Raw genomic sequence first — 18,463 nt, forward strand, 5'->3', positions numbered from 1 at the left:
CTGTTAGAAATGGCATGTAGGGACCGGAGAGATAGCATGGAGGTAAGGCATTTGCCTTGCATGCAGAAGGTCAGTGGTTTGAATTCCGGCATCCCATATGGTCCCCCTGGCCTGCCAGGAGCGATTTCTGAGCATAGAGCCAGGAGTAACCCCTGACTGCTGCTGGAGTGTGACGAAGGAAGGAAGGAAGGAAGGAAGGAAGGAAGGAAGGAAGGAAGGAAGGAAGGAAGGAAGGAAGGAAGGAAGGAAGGAAGGAAGGAAGGAAGGGAGGGAGGGAGGGAGGGAGGGAGGGAGGGAGGGAGGGAGGGAGGGAGGGAGGGAGGGAGGGAGGGAGGGAGGGAGGGGGAGAGGAAAGAAAGAAAGAAAGAAAGAAAGAGAAAGAGAGAGAGAAAGAAAGAAAGAAAGAAAGAAAGAAAGAAAGAAAGAAAGAAAGAAAGAAAGAAAGAAAGAAAGAAAGAAAGAAAGAAAGAAAGAAAGAAAGAAAGAAAGAAAGAAAGAAAGAAAGAAAGAAAGAAAGAAAGAAAGAAAGAAGGGCCGGGAAGGTGGCGCCGGGGCCGGGAAGGTGGCGCTAGAGATAAGGTGTCTGCCTTGTAAGCGCTACCAAGGAACGGACCGCGGTTCGATCCCCCGGCGTCCCATATGGTCCCCCCAAGCCAGGGGCAATTTCTGAGCACATAGCCAGGAGTAACCCCTGAGCGTCAAACGGGTGTGGCCCAAAAACCAAAAAAAAAAAGAAAGAAAGGAAGGAAGGAAGGAAGGAAGGAAGGAAGGAAGGAAGGAAGGAAGGAAGGAAGGAAGGAAGGAAGGAAGGAAGGAAGGAAGGAAGGAAGGAAGAAAGAAAGAAAGAAAGAAAGAAAGAAAGAAAGAAAGAAAGAAAGAAAGAAAGAAAGAAAGAAAGAAAGAAAGAAAGAAAGAAAGAAAGAAAGAAAGAAAGAAAGAAAGAAAGAAAGAAAAAGAGAGAGAGAGAGAAAAGAAAGAAAGAAAGAAAGAAAGAAAGAAAGAAAGAAAGAAAGAAAGAAAGAAAGAAAGAAAGAAAGAAAGAAAGAAAGAAAGAAAGAAAGAAAGAAAGAAAGAAAGAAAGAAAGAAAGAAAGAAAGAAAGAAAGAAAGAAAGAAAGGCCGGGAAGGTGGCGCTAGAGATAAGGTGTCTGCCTTGTAAGCGCTACCAAGGAACGGACCGCGGTTCGATCCCCCGGCGTCCCATATGGTCCCCCCAAGCCAGGGGCGATTTCTGAGCACATAGCCAGGAGTAACCCCTGAGCGTCAAACGGGTGTGGCCCAAAAACCAAAAAAAAATGAAAGTAAGGAAGGAAGGAAGGAAGGAAGGAAGGAAGGAAGGAAGGAAGGAAGGAAGGAAGGAAGGAAGGAAGGAAGGAAGGAAGGAAGGAAGGAAGGAAGGAAGGAAGGAAGGAAGGAAGGAAGGAAGGAAGGAAGGAAGGAAGAAAGAAGGAAGAAAGAAAGAAAGAAAGAAAGAAAGAAAGAAAGAAAGAAGAAAGAAAGAAAGAAAGAAAGAAAGAAAGAAAGAAAGAAAGAAAGAAAGAAAGAAAGAAAGAAAGAAGAAAGAAAGAAGAAAGAAAGAAAGAAAGAAAGAAAGAAAGAAAGAAAGAAGGGCCGGGAAGGTGGCGCCGGGGCCGGGAAGGTGGCGCTAGAGATAAGGTGTCTGCCTTGTAAGCGCTACCAAGGAACGGACCGCGGTTCGATCCCCCGGCGTCCCATATGGTCCCCCCAAGCCAGGGGCGATTTCTGAGCACATAGCCAGGAGTAACCCCTGAGCGTCAAACGGGTGTGGCCCAAAAACCAAAAAAAAAAGAAAGGAAGGAAGGAAGGAAGGAAGGAAGGAAGGAAGGAAGGAAGGAAGGAAGGAAGGAAGGAAGGAAGGAAGGAAGGAAGGAAGGAAGGAAGGAAGGAAGGAAGGAAGGAAGGAAGGAAGGAAGGAAGGAAGGAAGGAAGGAAGGAAGAAAGAAAGAAAGAAAGAAAGAAAGAAAGAAAGAAAGAAAGAAAGAAAGAAAGAAAGAAAGAAAGAAAGAAAGAAAGAAAGAAAGAAAGAAAGAAAGAAAGAAAGAAAGAAAGAAAGAAAGAAAGAAAGACTGGAGCGATAGTACAGTAGGGGGAGCTTTTGTCTTGCATGTGGCCGACTGGGTTTGATCCTTGGCACCCATATGGTCCCCTCAGTCTGCCAGGAATGATTTCTGAGCACAGAGCCAGGAGGAACCCCTGTCCATTATCAAGTGTGGCCCAAAATCCAAAAAAAGAAAGAAAAAAAATAGAAAAGAAATGGCATGGAGACTCTAGAGAAATAGTACAGCAGGGACAGCATTTGGTTTTGCACAGGGCTCACCTAGGTTTGATTCCTGGTACCCTAAGTCCCACCAGGACTGATCCCTAGCATAGAGCTAGGAATAAACCCTGAGCATTGCTGGGATTCCTCCTCCCCTCCCAAAAAAGGGGTACGTGATCTCCTCTCACCTTTCAGAACTCAAATACTGAAAGCTCAAGAGCCGAGTCTTTAGTTCAGAGCTGCTCACTCAGCATGGCTGGTGGCTGGGAATAATTCTTTGTGGTGGGTGACTGTCCTGAGCTTGCAGAAGTTGCTGGGTGGGTGGGGAATGGGGAGGTTGGCCACACACAGTGTTGCTCAGGGGTCATTCCTGTTGGTACTCAGGAAACCATTTGTCATGTTGGTGATCAAACCAGGTCAGCTGTGCAAGGCAAGCACCCTACCCTCTGTACTGTCTCTCTGGCCCCAGGGTTTTAGTTTGCTTGTTTTGTTTTGAGAAATCACACGCAGCTGTGGTCAGAGCTTACTCCTGCCTGGGCTCAGATATCACTCCTAGAGGGTTCAAGAAACCCTATGTAGTGCCAGGGAACACAACTGGCAAACCAGGTCGGTTGTGTGCAAGGCAGTTAAGTGTCTTATCTACAGTACTATCTCTCTAGCCCAGTACTTCTCAATTATTTTCTGTCATGCCCTCCTAGGAAGAAGAAACATTTTTGCGCCCCCTGCGTGACTGTAAATAGTATCTTTATTTAAAAAAATCTTTAACCTGCCAAACAAAAATATATACAATAATTTGAGCTGATTTTTTAATCAGAGGTGATGTCTGGATTCATGGCTACAATGAGCACATTTTGCAACGCAAAGCTTTTCGAATCGGGGTTTGAAGCAGGACACAGCAACACTCAGCTCCAGAGACATACAGCGACATCAACACGGGGCTTAGCTTGTTATGACAGTGTTTGCCAAGGTCAAATGCACCCCCCTTTAGGGAGCCTCTCGCCCCTTTGGGGAGCACGTCCCACTATGTGAGAAGCACTGCTCTAGCCCCACCAGGAATTTTTTTTTTGGCAGTATCTCTTTCCTCCACCCACCAGACACTAGCAGTACCCTTCCTAGGATAGCAAGTAAGTTCCATCTCCAATACATTCTCACAGTCAAGAGCACTTGAACTGAGAATTCCAAGGCTCTGTTTGCATTTAACAGGAAAGATGACTCAGATAATTTAGTAGCAGGACTAAAGTGATAGTATGAAATGTATAGTGCTTGACTTATACATGGTCAACTGGGGTTCAATCTAATGCCACATTAGCTCTACCAAGAGTGATCCTAAAGCACAGAGCCAGAGTAAGCCCTGAGCACCACTAAGCATGGCTCAAAAATCAAACAAACCAAAAGGACAGGGATCCGAGTGACAGTACATCGGGTTAGGCATTTGCCTTGCATACAGCAGACACGAATTTGATCCCTGATGCCCCATATATTCCCTGAGCACATCCAGGAGTGATTCCTGAGTGCAGAGCCAGCTAAACCTGAGCACTGCTCGGTGAGTCCAATAACAAAAACAGAACATGAAGAAGATGTAACTTAGCAGTGTCTAACATGGGTGAGCAGGGGGTTGAAAATGGTCACACATGGGCCATCGGGCAACCATTCTCAGGCACCAGTGCCTTCGAGGTCATTAGTGACACACAGCCAAAGCACTTCTATTTCAGACTGGTGCCCCCCATGCCCATGTGCCACACTGTTACACCCACTGCCTCACTTACTCTGACTGTGTATATGGGACACAGATCATGGAGAGCCATCCCATGCTTGCCCCTACTCAGCACCTAAAAGTAACATAGCTCTGTGGAACAGAGTGATCAGGACCCTTCCCAGCTTCTGCAAACACAGATCCGCGGTGTCTGCAAACAGTAGATGCTCAAAAACTGCTGATGGAGGACACAGTACTGGAGGCAACTTCAAGAGGCAGCAAGAACAGAGGCTGAGAGGCGGCCTGGCTGGGACCAGGTGTCGGGCGGGGCTTGGTTTGTCATTAGACATTTTATCCAATTAAGTCATTCTTGGCTGCTGGCTTCTGCTGGACCCTTGCCACCCCCCTTGCACTTCTGTATCCCTAATCTCAACCAGATGCACTGTAGGTGGGGAGAGGCGTGGTTCCCCAGACCCCTGCCCTGAGATGCCCGCCAGCTGACCACAGATGGCCCTGAGCCCAGTGCCAAGCAGGCAGCCTGCCCAAAGCCCAGCTTGTCCAGCTCTTCCCGGGTGGGGTACCACCACTGCCTCGGAGGCAGAACTGTTTGTGCCCGGCAAAGCATTTTGTTTCCTTTGGGCCTGAGCAGAAGCCAGAACAGGGAAGGGGGGTATGTAGGGCAAAAGGCAGCGGCTATGACCCCCATCTAGGAGGTATGTGGCATGTTCCACAGCTGACGCCTGAGAGGTGGGGGCAAGAAAGGATGAGGGGAGCCCAGCTACAGGTGGAAGGAGACACCTGTCATCCCTAACTGTGTCACCGTGGACTTGTCGGCTTCCCTCTGAAAGTCTGTTTCCTCATCCCTAAAATGAGGGTGGGGTGCAAGCATGCCTTGTAGCAGTGCCCTGAGCATCCAGAGAATGGAAAGAAGGAAGATTTCGGCCATGGAAGGGTTGAGCTCAGCTCAGAGAGTCCAGGAGGGAGAGTCTGGGAAGGCTGTTGGAGAACCCTGGTCCAGTCCTGAATCTGACCCTCAAACCCACGCCACATCTGTCCATCTGTCTCTCTGCCCCCTCCCACCACCCTTTGACGAGGACAGGACAATCCCTCAGCTCAGAGCCAGCACAGCTGGAGAGTCACATGTGAGTGCAAGGGCCCCTCCCTGCATGCGTACCCCTCTCTCTCTCACACTTGCTCTCGCATACTCTCTCTTACACTCATTCACACATTTTCACTCACACATTGAATTTACACATATTTAACACAGGCATTCAGACACACTCCCAAGTTGTTCTCACATACACTCATTCATGCACTCACATTCACCCACAAATTCAGTCACACATTCAAAACCCTTATTCATAGACTTTCACATCCACACATTCACACAGCCACACTTTCACACTTGTTCACAGCCACACACAGTCACACAAATGTAATCAAGCTCAAATACTCAGGGCCAGAGTCTTAATACAGTGGGCAGGGCACTCGCCTTGCATGTAGCCTGCCAGGGTTCAATCCTTAGCACCTCATATGGTCCTCTGAGCACTGCTAAGAGGATTCCTGAGTGCATAGCCAGGAATAATCCCCTGAGCAGAGCCAGATGTGGTCCCCAAAAGAAAACAAATTTAAATAGTCACATTAACATGCTCAAACACATTTACACAGACTCAAATACACTCATATTCTTGCACACATATGCACACACATGCAAAGTCACACACAGTCAAACTCAAATACAATCACATGCTGAAACATATTCATATACTCAAATACACTCATGCTCACTTATATTTACAACTCAAATACTCACCAACTCAAATTCAAATACTTACTCACACGGTCACATCACTCACAGCTGAAATTAGTCCCTGGCAGGTTCCGCACACAGACACTGATCTCTGCTGCCACCACCCTGCTCCACTCTCGTGAGATGATCTCTGCCTAGAGCCTTCTGCCCTCAGTGCCCCCTGTCTCCCCCACCCCTCCCCCGGGTACCCCATCCTCTCAGTCCACCTGCCTGTCTCCCTGCCCTGGGACTAGAGCCCCGTCTCTCTCTTGCTCCTGTTCCCAGAATGAAGGAGGCTTAAGTCCCCCCCCCCCAAACACACACACCACTAAACAAATCCAGCCAGCAAGGAGGAACCCTTCCCAGAGGGTTAGCTATTCCTTTCAGATTTCCTTTAATTTGTGGGTCTTCCCAGTTGTATTCCAGAGACCATTCAGGGCCAGGATAGAACTATGGGCCCTAGATGCCACCTCCCACTCAGACCTCCCTGGGGTGCCCCCACCTCTATCCTCACTGAAGACAACCCGCTTCCCACTTCCCACTTCCCACCTCCCACTGGGAGGTGCAGGGTTCCAAGAGCCCTAACTGCTTCTTCTGGAGCCTCGCTCCTATTTCAGACCAAGCCTATGTCTCCCCTGAACTTGTCACAGCAGGGCTTAGAGATGGGGCTCAAGTTTTCTTTTTTTTTTTTTCTTTTTTTTGGGGGGGGGCCACACCCGGCAGTGCTCAGGGGTTACTCCTGGCTGTCTGCTCAGAAATAGCTCCTGGCAGGCACAGAGGACCATATGGGACACTGGGATTCGAACCTTTGGTCCTGGATCGGCTGCTTGCAAGGCAAACGCCGCTGTGCTATCTCTCCGGGCCCTGGGCTCAAGTTTTCAATCTCCAACCCCAGTGTCAAGGAACACCCTCAGCCACTCCTGGTTCTGATGGTCTTCCCAAGTCCAGCCTGTACCTCTCTGAACCCCTTCTCCAACAAATCTGAAAAGAAAATCTTTAAAAAGGAGTGGGGCAGAGAGATAGTACAGTGGGTAAGGCACTTGTCTTGCATGCAGTTGACTATGGTTTGATCCTCAGAACCCCCACCAGGAATGACACGAGCACAGAGGCAGGAGCAAGTCCTGAGTATTACTGGATGTGACACTCAAAAACTAAAAAGAAAAAGAATTTATCATCTCACCACCAACAGTCATTTAATTCATAGGTGAGAAGATAATCTCAGAGCAAGAAAGTATCTTGCTCAAGGTCACATGAGAAATGAAATGCTGGGGCTAGAAGCTGGCCTCCCTGCAACTGGCAACCTCCTGTCATAGCTTCCCCCATAGATCCCAACCTCATTCTCTGCACCCTTCCCCACCTCTTCTCCAAACTGCCACTGGTAAAGTGGAGCCAGAGAGATAGATAGCACAGTGGGTAGGGTATTGCCTTGCCCGTGGTCAACCTGCTTCTATTCTGGCACCCCATGTGGTCCCCTGAGTACCACTGGGAGCGATTCCTGAGTGCAAAGCCAAGGGTAAGCCCTGAGCGAGCATTGCTGGGTATGCACACACACACACACACACACACACACACACACACACACGTGTCGCCAGGGCTTGATGCCAGTCCAGCCCTTCCCCCCCACACCCCCCACCCAAAGGGCATCTCTGCTGGGAAGTGGGGAGCAGGCCCAGTTCTCTCTGCCGGAGGCTGAGTGCAGCCTCCCTCCTCCCCAAAGCAAAGAAAGGTGCTCGCAGAGTCACACTCGGAGACTGTTTCTGCTTATACAACAGGAGACACTTAGGTATATGACAGAAAGGACTTGCAGACTGGAGAAGGGGCGAGTGGAGAGCTGTGGGTGGGAGAGGGTCCCCTGAAGGACCCTGAAACAGGAGGGCAGGAGATGGGCTATCAAACTGGGGACAGCAAGTTTTCTGCTGCTTGAGCCCCAGGTGAGAGATTGGGGGTCCCCAACTCCGGCTTCATTGCTACCACTCAGCCCCCCAATGCAACCGGATAATTTGAGAGATGGAGGCAGGGAAGAGAGAGATTAAGTAAATGGAGGAAAATCAGAGATGTCCTGCTCCCCATCTTGTAAAAATCCAGGTCCTCCTGTATTGTCAGGGGTCCCCATCTCTTTGGGGGGGTCAGAAAAATAAACTAAGGAACCCCTCTATCTTGGGGTCCCTCCGTATCCTTCAAGGAAGAAAGGACAAGTCACACTCTACAAAGTGGGGTCCCGTCCACCTGCCACAGCCCTCCCGCATCTCTCCCCCTTCTAGGGACCTGCGCGTGGGCCCACCCTGGTTCCCCACTTCACCCCACCCACCCCTCCCAACTCGGGCGGGTCCTACCTGCTCGGGGCTGGGGGCTCCGCGCCCGGACCGCCCCCCTGAGCAGCAGCGCCAGGAGCCAAAGCTCGACCCGCATGGCTGGGCCCCCGCACTGTCTGGCCCCGCGGCAGCCCGGGCAGCGAGCGAGGGCGCGGGGGACGCGCGGGGTCTCGGGGCTGCAGCCGGGGTGGACGCGGGAGACGCGGGCGCGGACAGCGGCCACTCGGACTCCGGAGCAGGGCCGGGGACGGCGAAGGCGACGGGGACCGGAGGGGCGGGGCGGGGGGCGCGGCGCTGGGAGCTCTTGGGGCGCTCCCTCCGATCCGCGCCCGCCCCGAGCGCACCTGACTGGCAACTCAGCAGGCCGGGTGGAGGGCCGGTGGGGGAGTCGCCCCAAGGCACCCCCGGAACCTCGGCTGCCCCGCACCCCCGCTGGGAAAAAGTCTCCGACGGCAGGACCAGATCCAGGGAAAGCACCCCGAGAAAGGACGGGGTTTTGGACTCTCTTCACTCCCTGATCCTCTAGACGCCCCTATTTGCACTCTGTCAGAGTTCAGTGTCTGGTGCTTTGTCCCCCCACAATGCTGCAGAGACCCCCCCAGATTCTCTCCCCAACTGAGCCCCCTCCCCTGAGTTCCACTCAAGACACCTCACCCACCACTTTGTCCCATCACCCCCTCTTCCAGCAGTCATGGGGAGGAAGAGGACCTGGCTTACCCCTACTGTGCAGTAATACCTTGATCTTGTCCCCAAGCCCAAAAAGTAACCTTCTCCAAAGAGGTCACCTTCTTCCTCTCTGGGGACCCCCCACCCCCAACTCAGGGCCCAACCCGATCCATCTTCAGAGACAGATCCAGGAAGCCTTAGGCCCCATCTGTCTCCGCTTGGTACCGGCCTCAAGGGACACAGCATCTTTTTTTTTCCCTCCCCTTCCAGAACAGAATAAAAATATCTCAATCTCAGAGTTTTAATAGACGGCGGAGAATCAGGTCAGGGCTCAGAGGCACCTCTCCTCAGTCCTGACCTACTTACTTCCCTCCAGCCAAGGAACTGGGGGTGATAGATTAAGGGGTGAAGGTCTGGGAGATGGCCTTCAGGACTGGAGCATGGCCAAGGGAGAGAGTATGGACCAGACTGGGGCTAGGGGTGGATTCCAGAAGGGAGATCTCATGGGCCCAAGAGATGGCACTGGATGAGCTGAGTAAGGGGGGCAGATTAGCTGACCCTGAGGTTTTAGGGGGGGGATCCAGGACACATGATCTGAAGATTCTAACCTCTCAGAACCCCAGTTCCTCCTTGCTCAGGACTCAGGACTCTGGAAACGAGTTCCTCCAGTCCTAAACTTCATGATAGGACCAGACCAGCGCTGACTGTAAATTATTTCTGTTATCTAACTTAAACAGATTTTCATTTAAGGTCCAGCAGGCTGGAGCTTCCAGCTGCGGATTCTTGCTGTCCTCTAGTGGTCATGTGGAGCATTGCAACGCGTGTTCCATAATTTCCTTCTTTTTCCCACCTCCGTCTCAGGCCGCTGGAGTTCTTGTATCTTCCCGCAGATCAAGACCCCAGAACAAAATTCCAGCTCCTAGCCCTGTCTCTGTGCATTCCCTTCTTCTGGTATTCTTTTAGTCTGTTTTACAAGGTTTTCTATAGGGCTCCGACTGAAACAAGTTGGAACTATTAGAAGCCAAGGGACGTGTACATTTGAAGTACCAGGAAATCCCTAGAACTTGAGTGCAAATTTTCCTGCAGATCTTATTAAGGCACAGGTTTCTGAGCGCCACTCCCCAAGTTTCCGATTATTTATTGCATTTCTTTAGGGTAGGCTATTATTTAGAATCTACTTGCGTATCTGCATTTCTACCTAGTCCCCAGATGGTGGTGCTAATGGTTCCGGGAGACATAGCTCCAGATTTCCCTTTTCTTGCTTGTCGAGCTGTCTTTCCTAAAAAAGAAGTGGACAGGGAAATGTCAGCATAAAAGTGTAGGAGAGTAAATAGAATTTTTGAAGAGACCGAGATAAGTTTCTTGACTGTAGACAAACAAAAGTAGGCCGCAGGGGGCACCCGGATTTGAACCGGGGACCTCTTGATCTGCAGTCAAATGCTCTACCACTGAGCTATACCCCCTCTGCCGGGCGCTCCTTGCAAATAAGCCTTTGTAGTATCTGTGCGCAGGCGCCATGGCCAATTTAAGCAATAAGGCAATGTGTAGGATTTCCAAGAAAGGGAATAATGATAAATCTCAGGGCCTTATTCATCTGGATGCAGGATTTATTTCCTGACTCTAAAAAAACTAAAAATATAAAATTTTTCTAATGTGTCAGATAAGTGCCATTTTTAAAAATCCTTCCAAATCCCCTCACTTAGGGGAGGATTTTTACGGGAGAATTTGTGGGCCCTGGTTCCTCCATTTCCACCAGCTCTCCGGGTACCCCTCTCCTCCAACCCCAGACCAATCCCTACAAATTTAACCTTTCAAAATGCAGCCTTGGGGGTGGGGAGTCTCGAAGCAGGCTGACCTGGGGTACATCCACCCTACCGGAATTGCAGGCCGCCCTCAAACACACCGTCTTCTCCTGCAAAAGCAAAAGCAACCGGCGGGAACCAAGTTTTAGGGACCCCCCGGCGGAGCACTAAGTAGTCCAAGACTCAAAACAGAACGCGGCCTAGGCCGGCGAGGGGGCACCCGGATTTGAACCGGGGACCTCTTGATCTGCAGTCAAATGCTCTACCACTGAGCTATACCCCCTCGGTGTAGCTCTGGCTCTGCTAGAATGGAATTCTGTGGGAGAGAGCGTCACTTTAAGTTGGTGTTTCCATTTTGGCATTAGGCTCAGTGAGAAAAGGAGCCCCAACAAGCAAGAAGCCCGCATCCAGCTGCAAACCACTGTCATTGCAGGCTGCATCTTCGGGAAAGTCGTGGGATAAGTGGTCCTGGTTCCTCCAGGCCTGTCCAAACTCTCGCGAGATTTCCGCGTCCAGGTTCACCCACCCAGCTCGTTAGAAAGGACGCTTAGAATCAAATCATTTTTTTTTCTGAGCGTAGAGCCAGGAGTAACCCCTGAGCGCTGCCGGGTGTGACCCTCCCCCCCCCAAAAAAATAATTCAAAATTATTGTTTTTTTTTTTATTATGAGAACAAAGATGCAAAGAAAAAGGACAAGGTAAAGTTACAGTGGGAAGACAATCACCCATAAACAGAATTCTCAGAAGAAATCACCTTGCTGACACCTTAATTCAAAATCCTTTTTAAAGCACATTTGTTTATGAATGTTTCTTTAAAAATACCGAATTTCAGAAGAAAGACAAGCTATAAAAATGAAAATGTATCCAATGTTTTTGAAATGTTGTTTCTGCCCAAGAGAATTAAGTAAACCATTTATTCAGGAATCCCCTCCCCACTCAAATACATGATTGAATAAAAGCAAACGCCAAGTTCAAGTTAGATAAAATGTGAATGAAATTTCAAAAAAAAAAAAAATGAAAGTACACTTGGGCTTCTGTAGTTCCTTGTTCCCTTTTCGGTCAAATCAGTGGGGGCTCCTCTGCTTGGACCCCAAGGCCCAGGCAGAGGCCAGAGGAATTTGCATCGCCTGGCCAGCCACCTGGAGGAGGTGGCTGAGCCCCTGCCTGGAGTCAGTGCCCCCCATTCCCTGAAAGCAGGTGCCCTCCATTGATTGTCAAGGCAGATTTCCCTAACCTGAGAGCTTTGCCCATTGAAGCCCATCTGAGGAACCGGTGGCAGGGAGAGATAAGAGTCTGGCAATTTCCCACCTCATCTGTTTCACCTTTATATATATATATCCTAATATAAGATAAAAATGAAACAAAACAAAACCTTTCCAAACAAGCCAGAGAAGGGACCTGGGGGGACCCTGGGAAAAGAAAGGTTCACACTGGCAGGATGCTGGGGGTGAGTGCATACAAGCTAAGGTCAGAGCCAGGGTAAAGTGAGGGTGACCTCCCTCCAGTGTAAAGGGGACCTCTGGTTTGAGATGTCTTGGCCTCCTCCCTTCTCCCCTTTTGATTCTGTCCTACCTCTGCACCTACTTCTTTCATTCTTCTAGAATCTCCTTTGCTCGAAGGGCATGGAACAAAGATGAGAGAAGGGGAAAAAAGGGGTGATAAGGTTGGGTGAGAAAGATGGAGATGGGGGTCCCAGAAGTAAAACAATTCCAGAGACTAATTTTCTACAAAGTTGGGAACCTAAGAAAGGGAACTTAACTTCCCCTTGGTCCGTAGATGTCTCAAGAACTCAGGACCACTGCAGGTAGCTTCTTCCCCCCACCCTTATTTGCTCCAAGTCTAGATGGGGTGCAACCTAGCTACTGAATAGGGGTTACTCAGTTCATAGCTGCCCCTGCTTCTACAAGAGCACCTTAGAAAGACAGTAAAGAACGTCTTGTAGGGCAGAACCATAGCACAGCAGGTGGTCCCCAGAATACCACCAGGAGTGATTCCTGAGTGCAGAGCCAGGAGTAATCCCTGGGAATCAGCGGGTGTGGCACACGCACACACACACACACACACACACACACACACACACACACACACACACTTGAGCTTCCCACTCATTCAAGTAGTCCCTTCCTGCACACCACCCAGGGTCTTGGCTGGCCTCCATGGGGACATTACTGGTGGTTACAGCCACTGGAGGCCAGTACACAGCCTACAGGGAGGGAGAACACAACCAGGCACAAGAAGAGCCCCAGGAGGAAGCCAGCTTGGCAGCCTCCCAACCCTCCAGCTCCACCAGGAGCACACTGAAGGGGTGTCCACAGTGACAGCCAATCAGTGACACTAACCAAATGCCCCAGTGCTTCAGGCTCTTTGCTGGGGCTCTGGGCACACAGCCAGAGTCTCTCACTGCTGCTAGGATAAAGGTTAGAAAAGGCACACATGCACAACAGAATGTAAAAGCTTGTCCCAGGAGCCTAGAGACTCACCAACACACAAACACACACCAACACGCAAGACAAAGTCCTTCGAGATGCCCTCTCTCATGTATCCTCCTCCTCCCCTCCAAATGTGGACAGGGATGTCACTCAAATAATAGAGCATATTCCCTGAAAACATGGGACACTGGTATCCATTCCCAACAGTGCTTAGCCACCCTGCACCCCCGAATATGGCCAAGACAACCATTATACCACCCAAAAAGCAGAAATATTGGGGGTCAGAGGGAAAGTAACAGCAGAAAGGGCCGATCTGGGTTCAATTCCCAGCATACCACATGGTCCCCTCCAGGAGTGATCTCTGAGCATTACGGTTACTCAGGTATCCATGAGCATCACCAAGTATGGTCGAATAAACAAAAAAGCAGAAATTGTGATAGGCACTGTGCTGCAGTTAAGTGTTCCACATGTATGCATTAGGGACCATTGTTATACTCTGCATCTCACAAGTGGGAAAACTGAGGTTTAGATAGGTGAAGTTGACAGGTTGGGATCCACAGTCAGTTTGGCTGGGCCCTCCTGACCTCACAACTCAGCAGTAGGTTTTGGGGCTGTCGATGCTCCAGCATTAATGCATTCAAGAGAATTAATATCAATGCATCTTTAAGGGTTGATAATCCCTATAAAAGCAATTGAACTGGGATACGCCCCCCTGAAACAGACAACTGCCCTAAGTATATAAAGGTAGAGAGCTTGGCAGTTAGAAGGTAGCCCAGATTAATACTGGAGCAGAAGCTGCCAGCAGGTTGGGGTTCAAAGGCCTAGCTCACTCCCCACTGGATTGGGCCTGATATATAGAATCAGCAAGATGCAACTTGCTCTGCCTCTTTCTCTCTCTCCTCTCTCTCCAACCCCAGAGCTACAGGCCTACTCTTCCTCCCAGCACTCTAAGTGGTGATCTCTCTCTCTCTCTCTCTCTCTCTCTCTCTCTCTCTCTCTCTCTCTCTCTCTCTCTCTCTCTCTCTCTCTCTCTCTCCAACCTTCTACCCCACACACGTCACCCCCTTAGGCTAAGTTGCCAGTCACCTCACTCCAGGAACAGGTATGTTCCATGTAAAGAAACAGGTATGTCCCATGTAAAGAGAGGTTCTTACAGAACTGTCCCCTCCATGTTGCTGCTGATGGTGGGGCTCATGTGGAGCACCTTGTTTATCAGGCTAAAGATGCTCTGTGAAACATCTCATTCACCAGGCTGTGGAGAGAGCAGAAGCCACCAAAGGCTCAGTCCCATTCTCTCTCACTCTGCTCTTGAACCTGACTAACTCCCAACCACTCAGGCCGGGCTGACCAACAAACTGGCAAAAGGAAAGAGACAGGCTTGAGTCCCTGCCCAGCATAGACCCCCAAAGAGGGGACACCCATTTGAGAGGTCTCCCCAGGGCCAAGGAAAATAGTTCCAAGGTCTGGAGCAGGTATACGCAAGAGGAATTCCAGGTTTCATCCCAGTGCCCTAGAACCACCTGTTCCTAGAGCTCCACCTAGTGAGGTCCAAAATTAAGTAGTAATAATAGGGGCCGGGCGGTGGCGCTGGAGGTAAGGTGCCTGCCTTGCCTGCGCTAGCCTAGGACGGACCGCGGTTCGATCCCCAGGCGTCCCATATGGTCCCCCAAGAAGCCAGGAGCAACTTCTGAGCTCATAGCCAGGAGTAACCCCTGAGCGTCACAGGGTGTGGCCCAAAAAAAAAAAGTAGTAGTAATAATAATAATAATAATAATAATAATAATTAGAGCTAGAGTGATAGTACAGTGGTAGGGCACTTTCCTTGAAAATGGCTGATCCTGGGGCCGGCGAGGTGGCGCTAGAGGTAAGGTGTCTGCCTTGCAAGCACTAGCCAAGGAAAGATCGTGACCGAGGTTCGATCCCCCAGTATCCCATATGGTCCCCCCAAGCCAGGGGCAATTTCTGAGCGCTTAGCCAGGAGTAACCCCTGAGCATCAAACGGGTGTGGCCCGAAAAACCAAGGAAAAAAAAAAAAAGAAAAGAAAATGGCCAATTCAGGTTCAATTGGTAGCACCAAACTCACCAGAGAAGTTATCCCTGAGCACTGAGCAGTAGTAAGCTCCGAGCACTGCTGATGTGGCTACAAAAAAAAAAAAAAAAAAAAAAAAAGTAGTCTCCCAAAATTTTAATAGGCAGTTGAATTACTTAGGAGTGTTGTTAAAATGCACATTCATGGAAGTAGGGTGCAACAGGTAAACCATTTGCCTTGCATACCACCAACCTGGGTTCAATTTCTAGCAGCCCATATGGTCCCCCAAACTCACTAGGAGAGATTCCTGAGTGCAAAGCACTACCAAGAACTCAGTGCTCAGGGTTTACTCTTATCTCTAACTAATAATTAGTTAGTTGGATCCCCAGTCTCTGCACTCAAGAATTATTGCTGATAGGCTGCTGGTGGGGGGACCATATGGGATGCCAATGATCAAATCTAAGTCGGCCAAACCCCCTACCCATTGTATTATCTCTTCGGCCCAAAAACCTAACACTTTTTTTTGTTTTTTGTTTTTGTTTGTTTGTTTATTTTGTTTTTGGGTCACACCGGGCAACGCTCAGGGGTTACTCCTGGCTCTACGCTCAGAAATAGCTTCTGGCAGGCTTGGGGGACAAATCGCTCCTGGCAGGATCGGGGGAACCATATGGGATGCCGGGATTCGAACCACCGTCTTTCTGCATACAAGACAAACGCCCTACCTCCATGCTATCTCTCTAGCCCCAAACCTAACAATTAAAAAACAAACAAACAAACAAAAAAACAGAAAACAGAATAAGATGCACATTCTAATCCAGGCTCTTCCCAGAGTTTGGCATTTCTAAAAAGCTTGAGGAGATGCCAATGCGGCCTATGGACCCTACTTCGAGTAGCAAAGAAGTAGAAAAACAAGACACATAAACGAAGGCTAGGAAAAGCTTTTGTTTTATTAAAATGATAATTTCTGTCCCAGGGATGCGCAGCTGGATGCAGGAGTCAGGGGAGCCGCTAGGAGGAGCATAGAGCCTGGAGGCAGGAGATCAAGGATGTCACGCAAGCAGGGGCTTGGCGAGAAGTCGGGGTACAAGTCGGGAACAGTTGGGTTCCTGACACCGTAAGGTCCGAATGTTAGGCCGAGGGGGCAATGAATACGGAGTCACCCTTCCTGGAAGGTGATATGGCGTGTGCCAGCCGGCTCCCGCACACACCTCCTGGTCACTACAAGGGAACCTAGGGAGGACTCTGATGATTGGTCCAAATGCCTGTCAATCTGGCGACAAGATCCAGCGGGAGGAGCTTATTGGTAGAAGCAGACCGTGGTCCCGCCCAGAATAAACCAGTGTTCTGGAGGCAAAGAGGGTATGATAGGTAGAGCCATGTCCAAACCCGAAGAACGAGGGTCTCAGGAAGGAGACAAATGCCCAGCCTCACTCCAGCCCCTGTATTCCACCCCAGGCTCCCCCCAGAGCCCCAATTGGACAGGTTTCCTTCCAGCATGCTGCCCGGACATCTGCGCCCCTCTCTCTCTTCACATTTCCAGAAAACTGGCTGTCCCAAAGATGAGGGCACAGGGCCAGAGCGATAGCACAGCAGGTCTTGTCTTGCACGTGGCTGACTAGGATTGGATCCCCGGCCTCCAATATGGTCCCCCAGGAGTAATTCCTGAGTGTCACTAGATGTGGACCTCCCCACAGAGAAAAATAATAAAGATAATGGGATCCTCTGAACCCGTGTCCCCATATCAGAAGAGAGGGAATGAAGAGGCTTAGACCCCAGGTTGCCTCTCACCTGATTATCAAAGATGCCCGTCATCATGGAAACCAGTTGTCCCATGTCATGTCCCAGTCAAGTTGGGAGATTTTGGGGTGAGGCGCACCCAGGGTTCTACATAAGGTCTTAGTTTTGGCTATAAGCTCATTGAGGCTCTCCTAGTCTCCACCTGGGTCCCTCTAGGATGTTTGCCCCTCTCAGGCCTTAAGAGCATTGTGTTAAAAAAATAAAATAAAATAAAAAGAAAGAGCATTGTGCTCCTTATTTTCCAGAACCCTGGGGATGCAAAGAAAATATGGTCAGATTTCACATCTGCCTCAGCAACCAGAGAAACTCCAGAGTTGTGGAATCCAATCTCCCACACCCTCCAAATCAAGGGAATCTGTCTCAGAGGTTTCTACCTGCTGCCAGCTCACCCTTTTCCAGTGCCGTGTCTGAGCACTGTGGCACACCTGTGGAACCTCCACATACTGAGTGAGGGTCTATTGGACCTTCTGTGAACCCCTGAGATAGTCCAAAGGGACTACAGATAAAAATTATGGAAGTGGGGGACCGCTACCTGAAATAAGAGTGTCAAACAGTGAGACAGGAGGGCCCAGGAAGAAAACAAGGTAGAAAGGACACCAAGGTGGGGAACAGCTGAGATTCAGTGCCTAAGACCAGGGCCTTCTTCTACTAGGTGGGAGGAGCAGACAGCCCAGGGCATCCCCTGTGAGCTGATAGGAGATCCAATCTCCAACTCTGTGCTGCTGTTTCACTTGGATGAGTCTGGTGGGCCCCTCAAATGAGTTCCCCTAGGGAAGAGCAGCAATCTTCCTTTTGCGGGTCCCTGGGTGATAAGCAACCTGTGGGAATAAATACGCTGCTGCTCTAGGACTCACTGACAGCCCAATGGCTCGGGTTCAGCTTTATGGTCCCCCGAGGGTGGAAACTGAAGACAGGAATAGAGCAAGAAGCGATTTCCCAGAGATTGTTTGTACATTTACTTCTGTGCTCAAACTGGGAAAATACCGAAGAGAAAGAGGAGAGAGGAGGTGAGCCAAGTTGGGGTCCAGGGTCATCTAGGAGAAACCAGGCATCAGGCAGGAGAAACTGTGTGTGGTCCTCTACACAAAAGGTTTACAAAGTTCTTCAACTAATATGCCTTTTGCCCAAGAAATGTAACACATGTGGGCACCGCCAAAGACTCCTTGCATTTGTCCTGTGGTTGATTTTGAATTCATGTTTGCTCATTGATGTTCAAAAACCTTTTCACTAGGAACTAGGGCAATAGTACAGTGGTAGTATAGATTTGTCCTGTATGCAATCAACCCAGGTTCGATCCCCAGGACAACATAAAGGCTTTTCACTATTGCCAAATGCTTTTTTCATTTTTGTTTTGAATGTTTGGGGGCCACACCTGGCAATGCTCAGGGGTTACTCCTGACTCTGTGCTCAAGGTGGTAGTACTTGAAGGACTATATGGGATGCCAGTGATAGAACCCATGTTGGCCACATGCAAGACAACTGTCCTGCATAGCACCTGCTGTACTATTGCTCCAACCTAATTCCCAAATGTTTCACTCAGTGACCTAATCCCATGTGGTTCATGAAGTTGATCCTTGTTCAATTTACAACATGGCATGTCCTTCAAATAGCACCAGCTGTGGCCCACACCTTACACACATATACACACATTACATATATACACACATTAT

General features: G+C 49.7%; 1 protein-coding gene and 2 non-coding genes across 3 annotated transcripts in view; all 3 read right to left on the reverse strand.

Moving 5' to 3' along the window:
* Positions 1-8,173, reverse strand: part of PLXDC1 (plexin domain containing 1) — a 61,241-nt gene extending 53,068 nt beyond the window's left edge. The window contains exon 1 of the mRNA XM_049779597.1: positions 8,093-8,173. Within this exon, the coding sequence (XP_049635554.1) occupies positions 8,093-8,168 (76 nt within the window). The 5' untranslated portion in view covers positions 8,169-8,173. The remainder of the gene's footprint in view (positions 1-8,092) is intronic.
* Positions 8,174-10,128: 1,955 nt separating this feature from the next.
* On the reverse strand, positions 10,129-10,200 carry TRNAC-GCA (transfer RNA cysteine (anticodon GCA)). Its single transcript has one exon. It is a non-coding gene; the product is annotated as a tRNA-Cys (tRNA).
* A 550-nt stretch (positions 10,201-10,750) lies between these two features.
* Positions 10,751-10,822, reverse strand: TRNAC-GCA (transfer RNA cysteine (anticodon GCA)). The gene has a single exon. It is a non-coding gene; the product is annotated as a tRNA-Cys (tRNA).
* Between the last annotated feature and the right edge of the window lie 7,641 nt (positions 10,823-18,463).

This window comes from Suncus etruscus, chromosome 1, assembly GCF_024139225.1.
Source record: "Suncus etruscus isolate mSunEtr1 chromosome 1, mSunEtr1.pri.cur, whole genome shotgun sequence".
Taxonomy (NCBI): Eukaryota; Metazoa; Chordata; class Mammalia; order Eulipotyphla; family Soricidae; genus Suncus; species Suncus etruscus.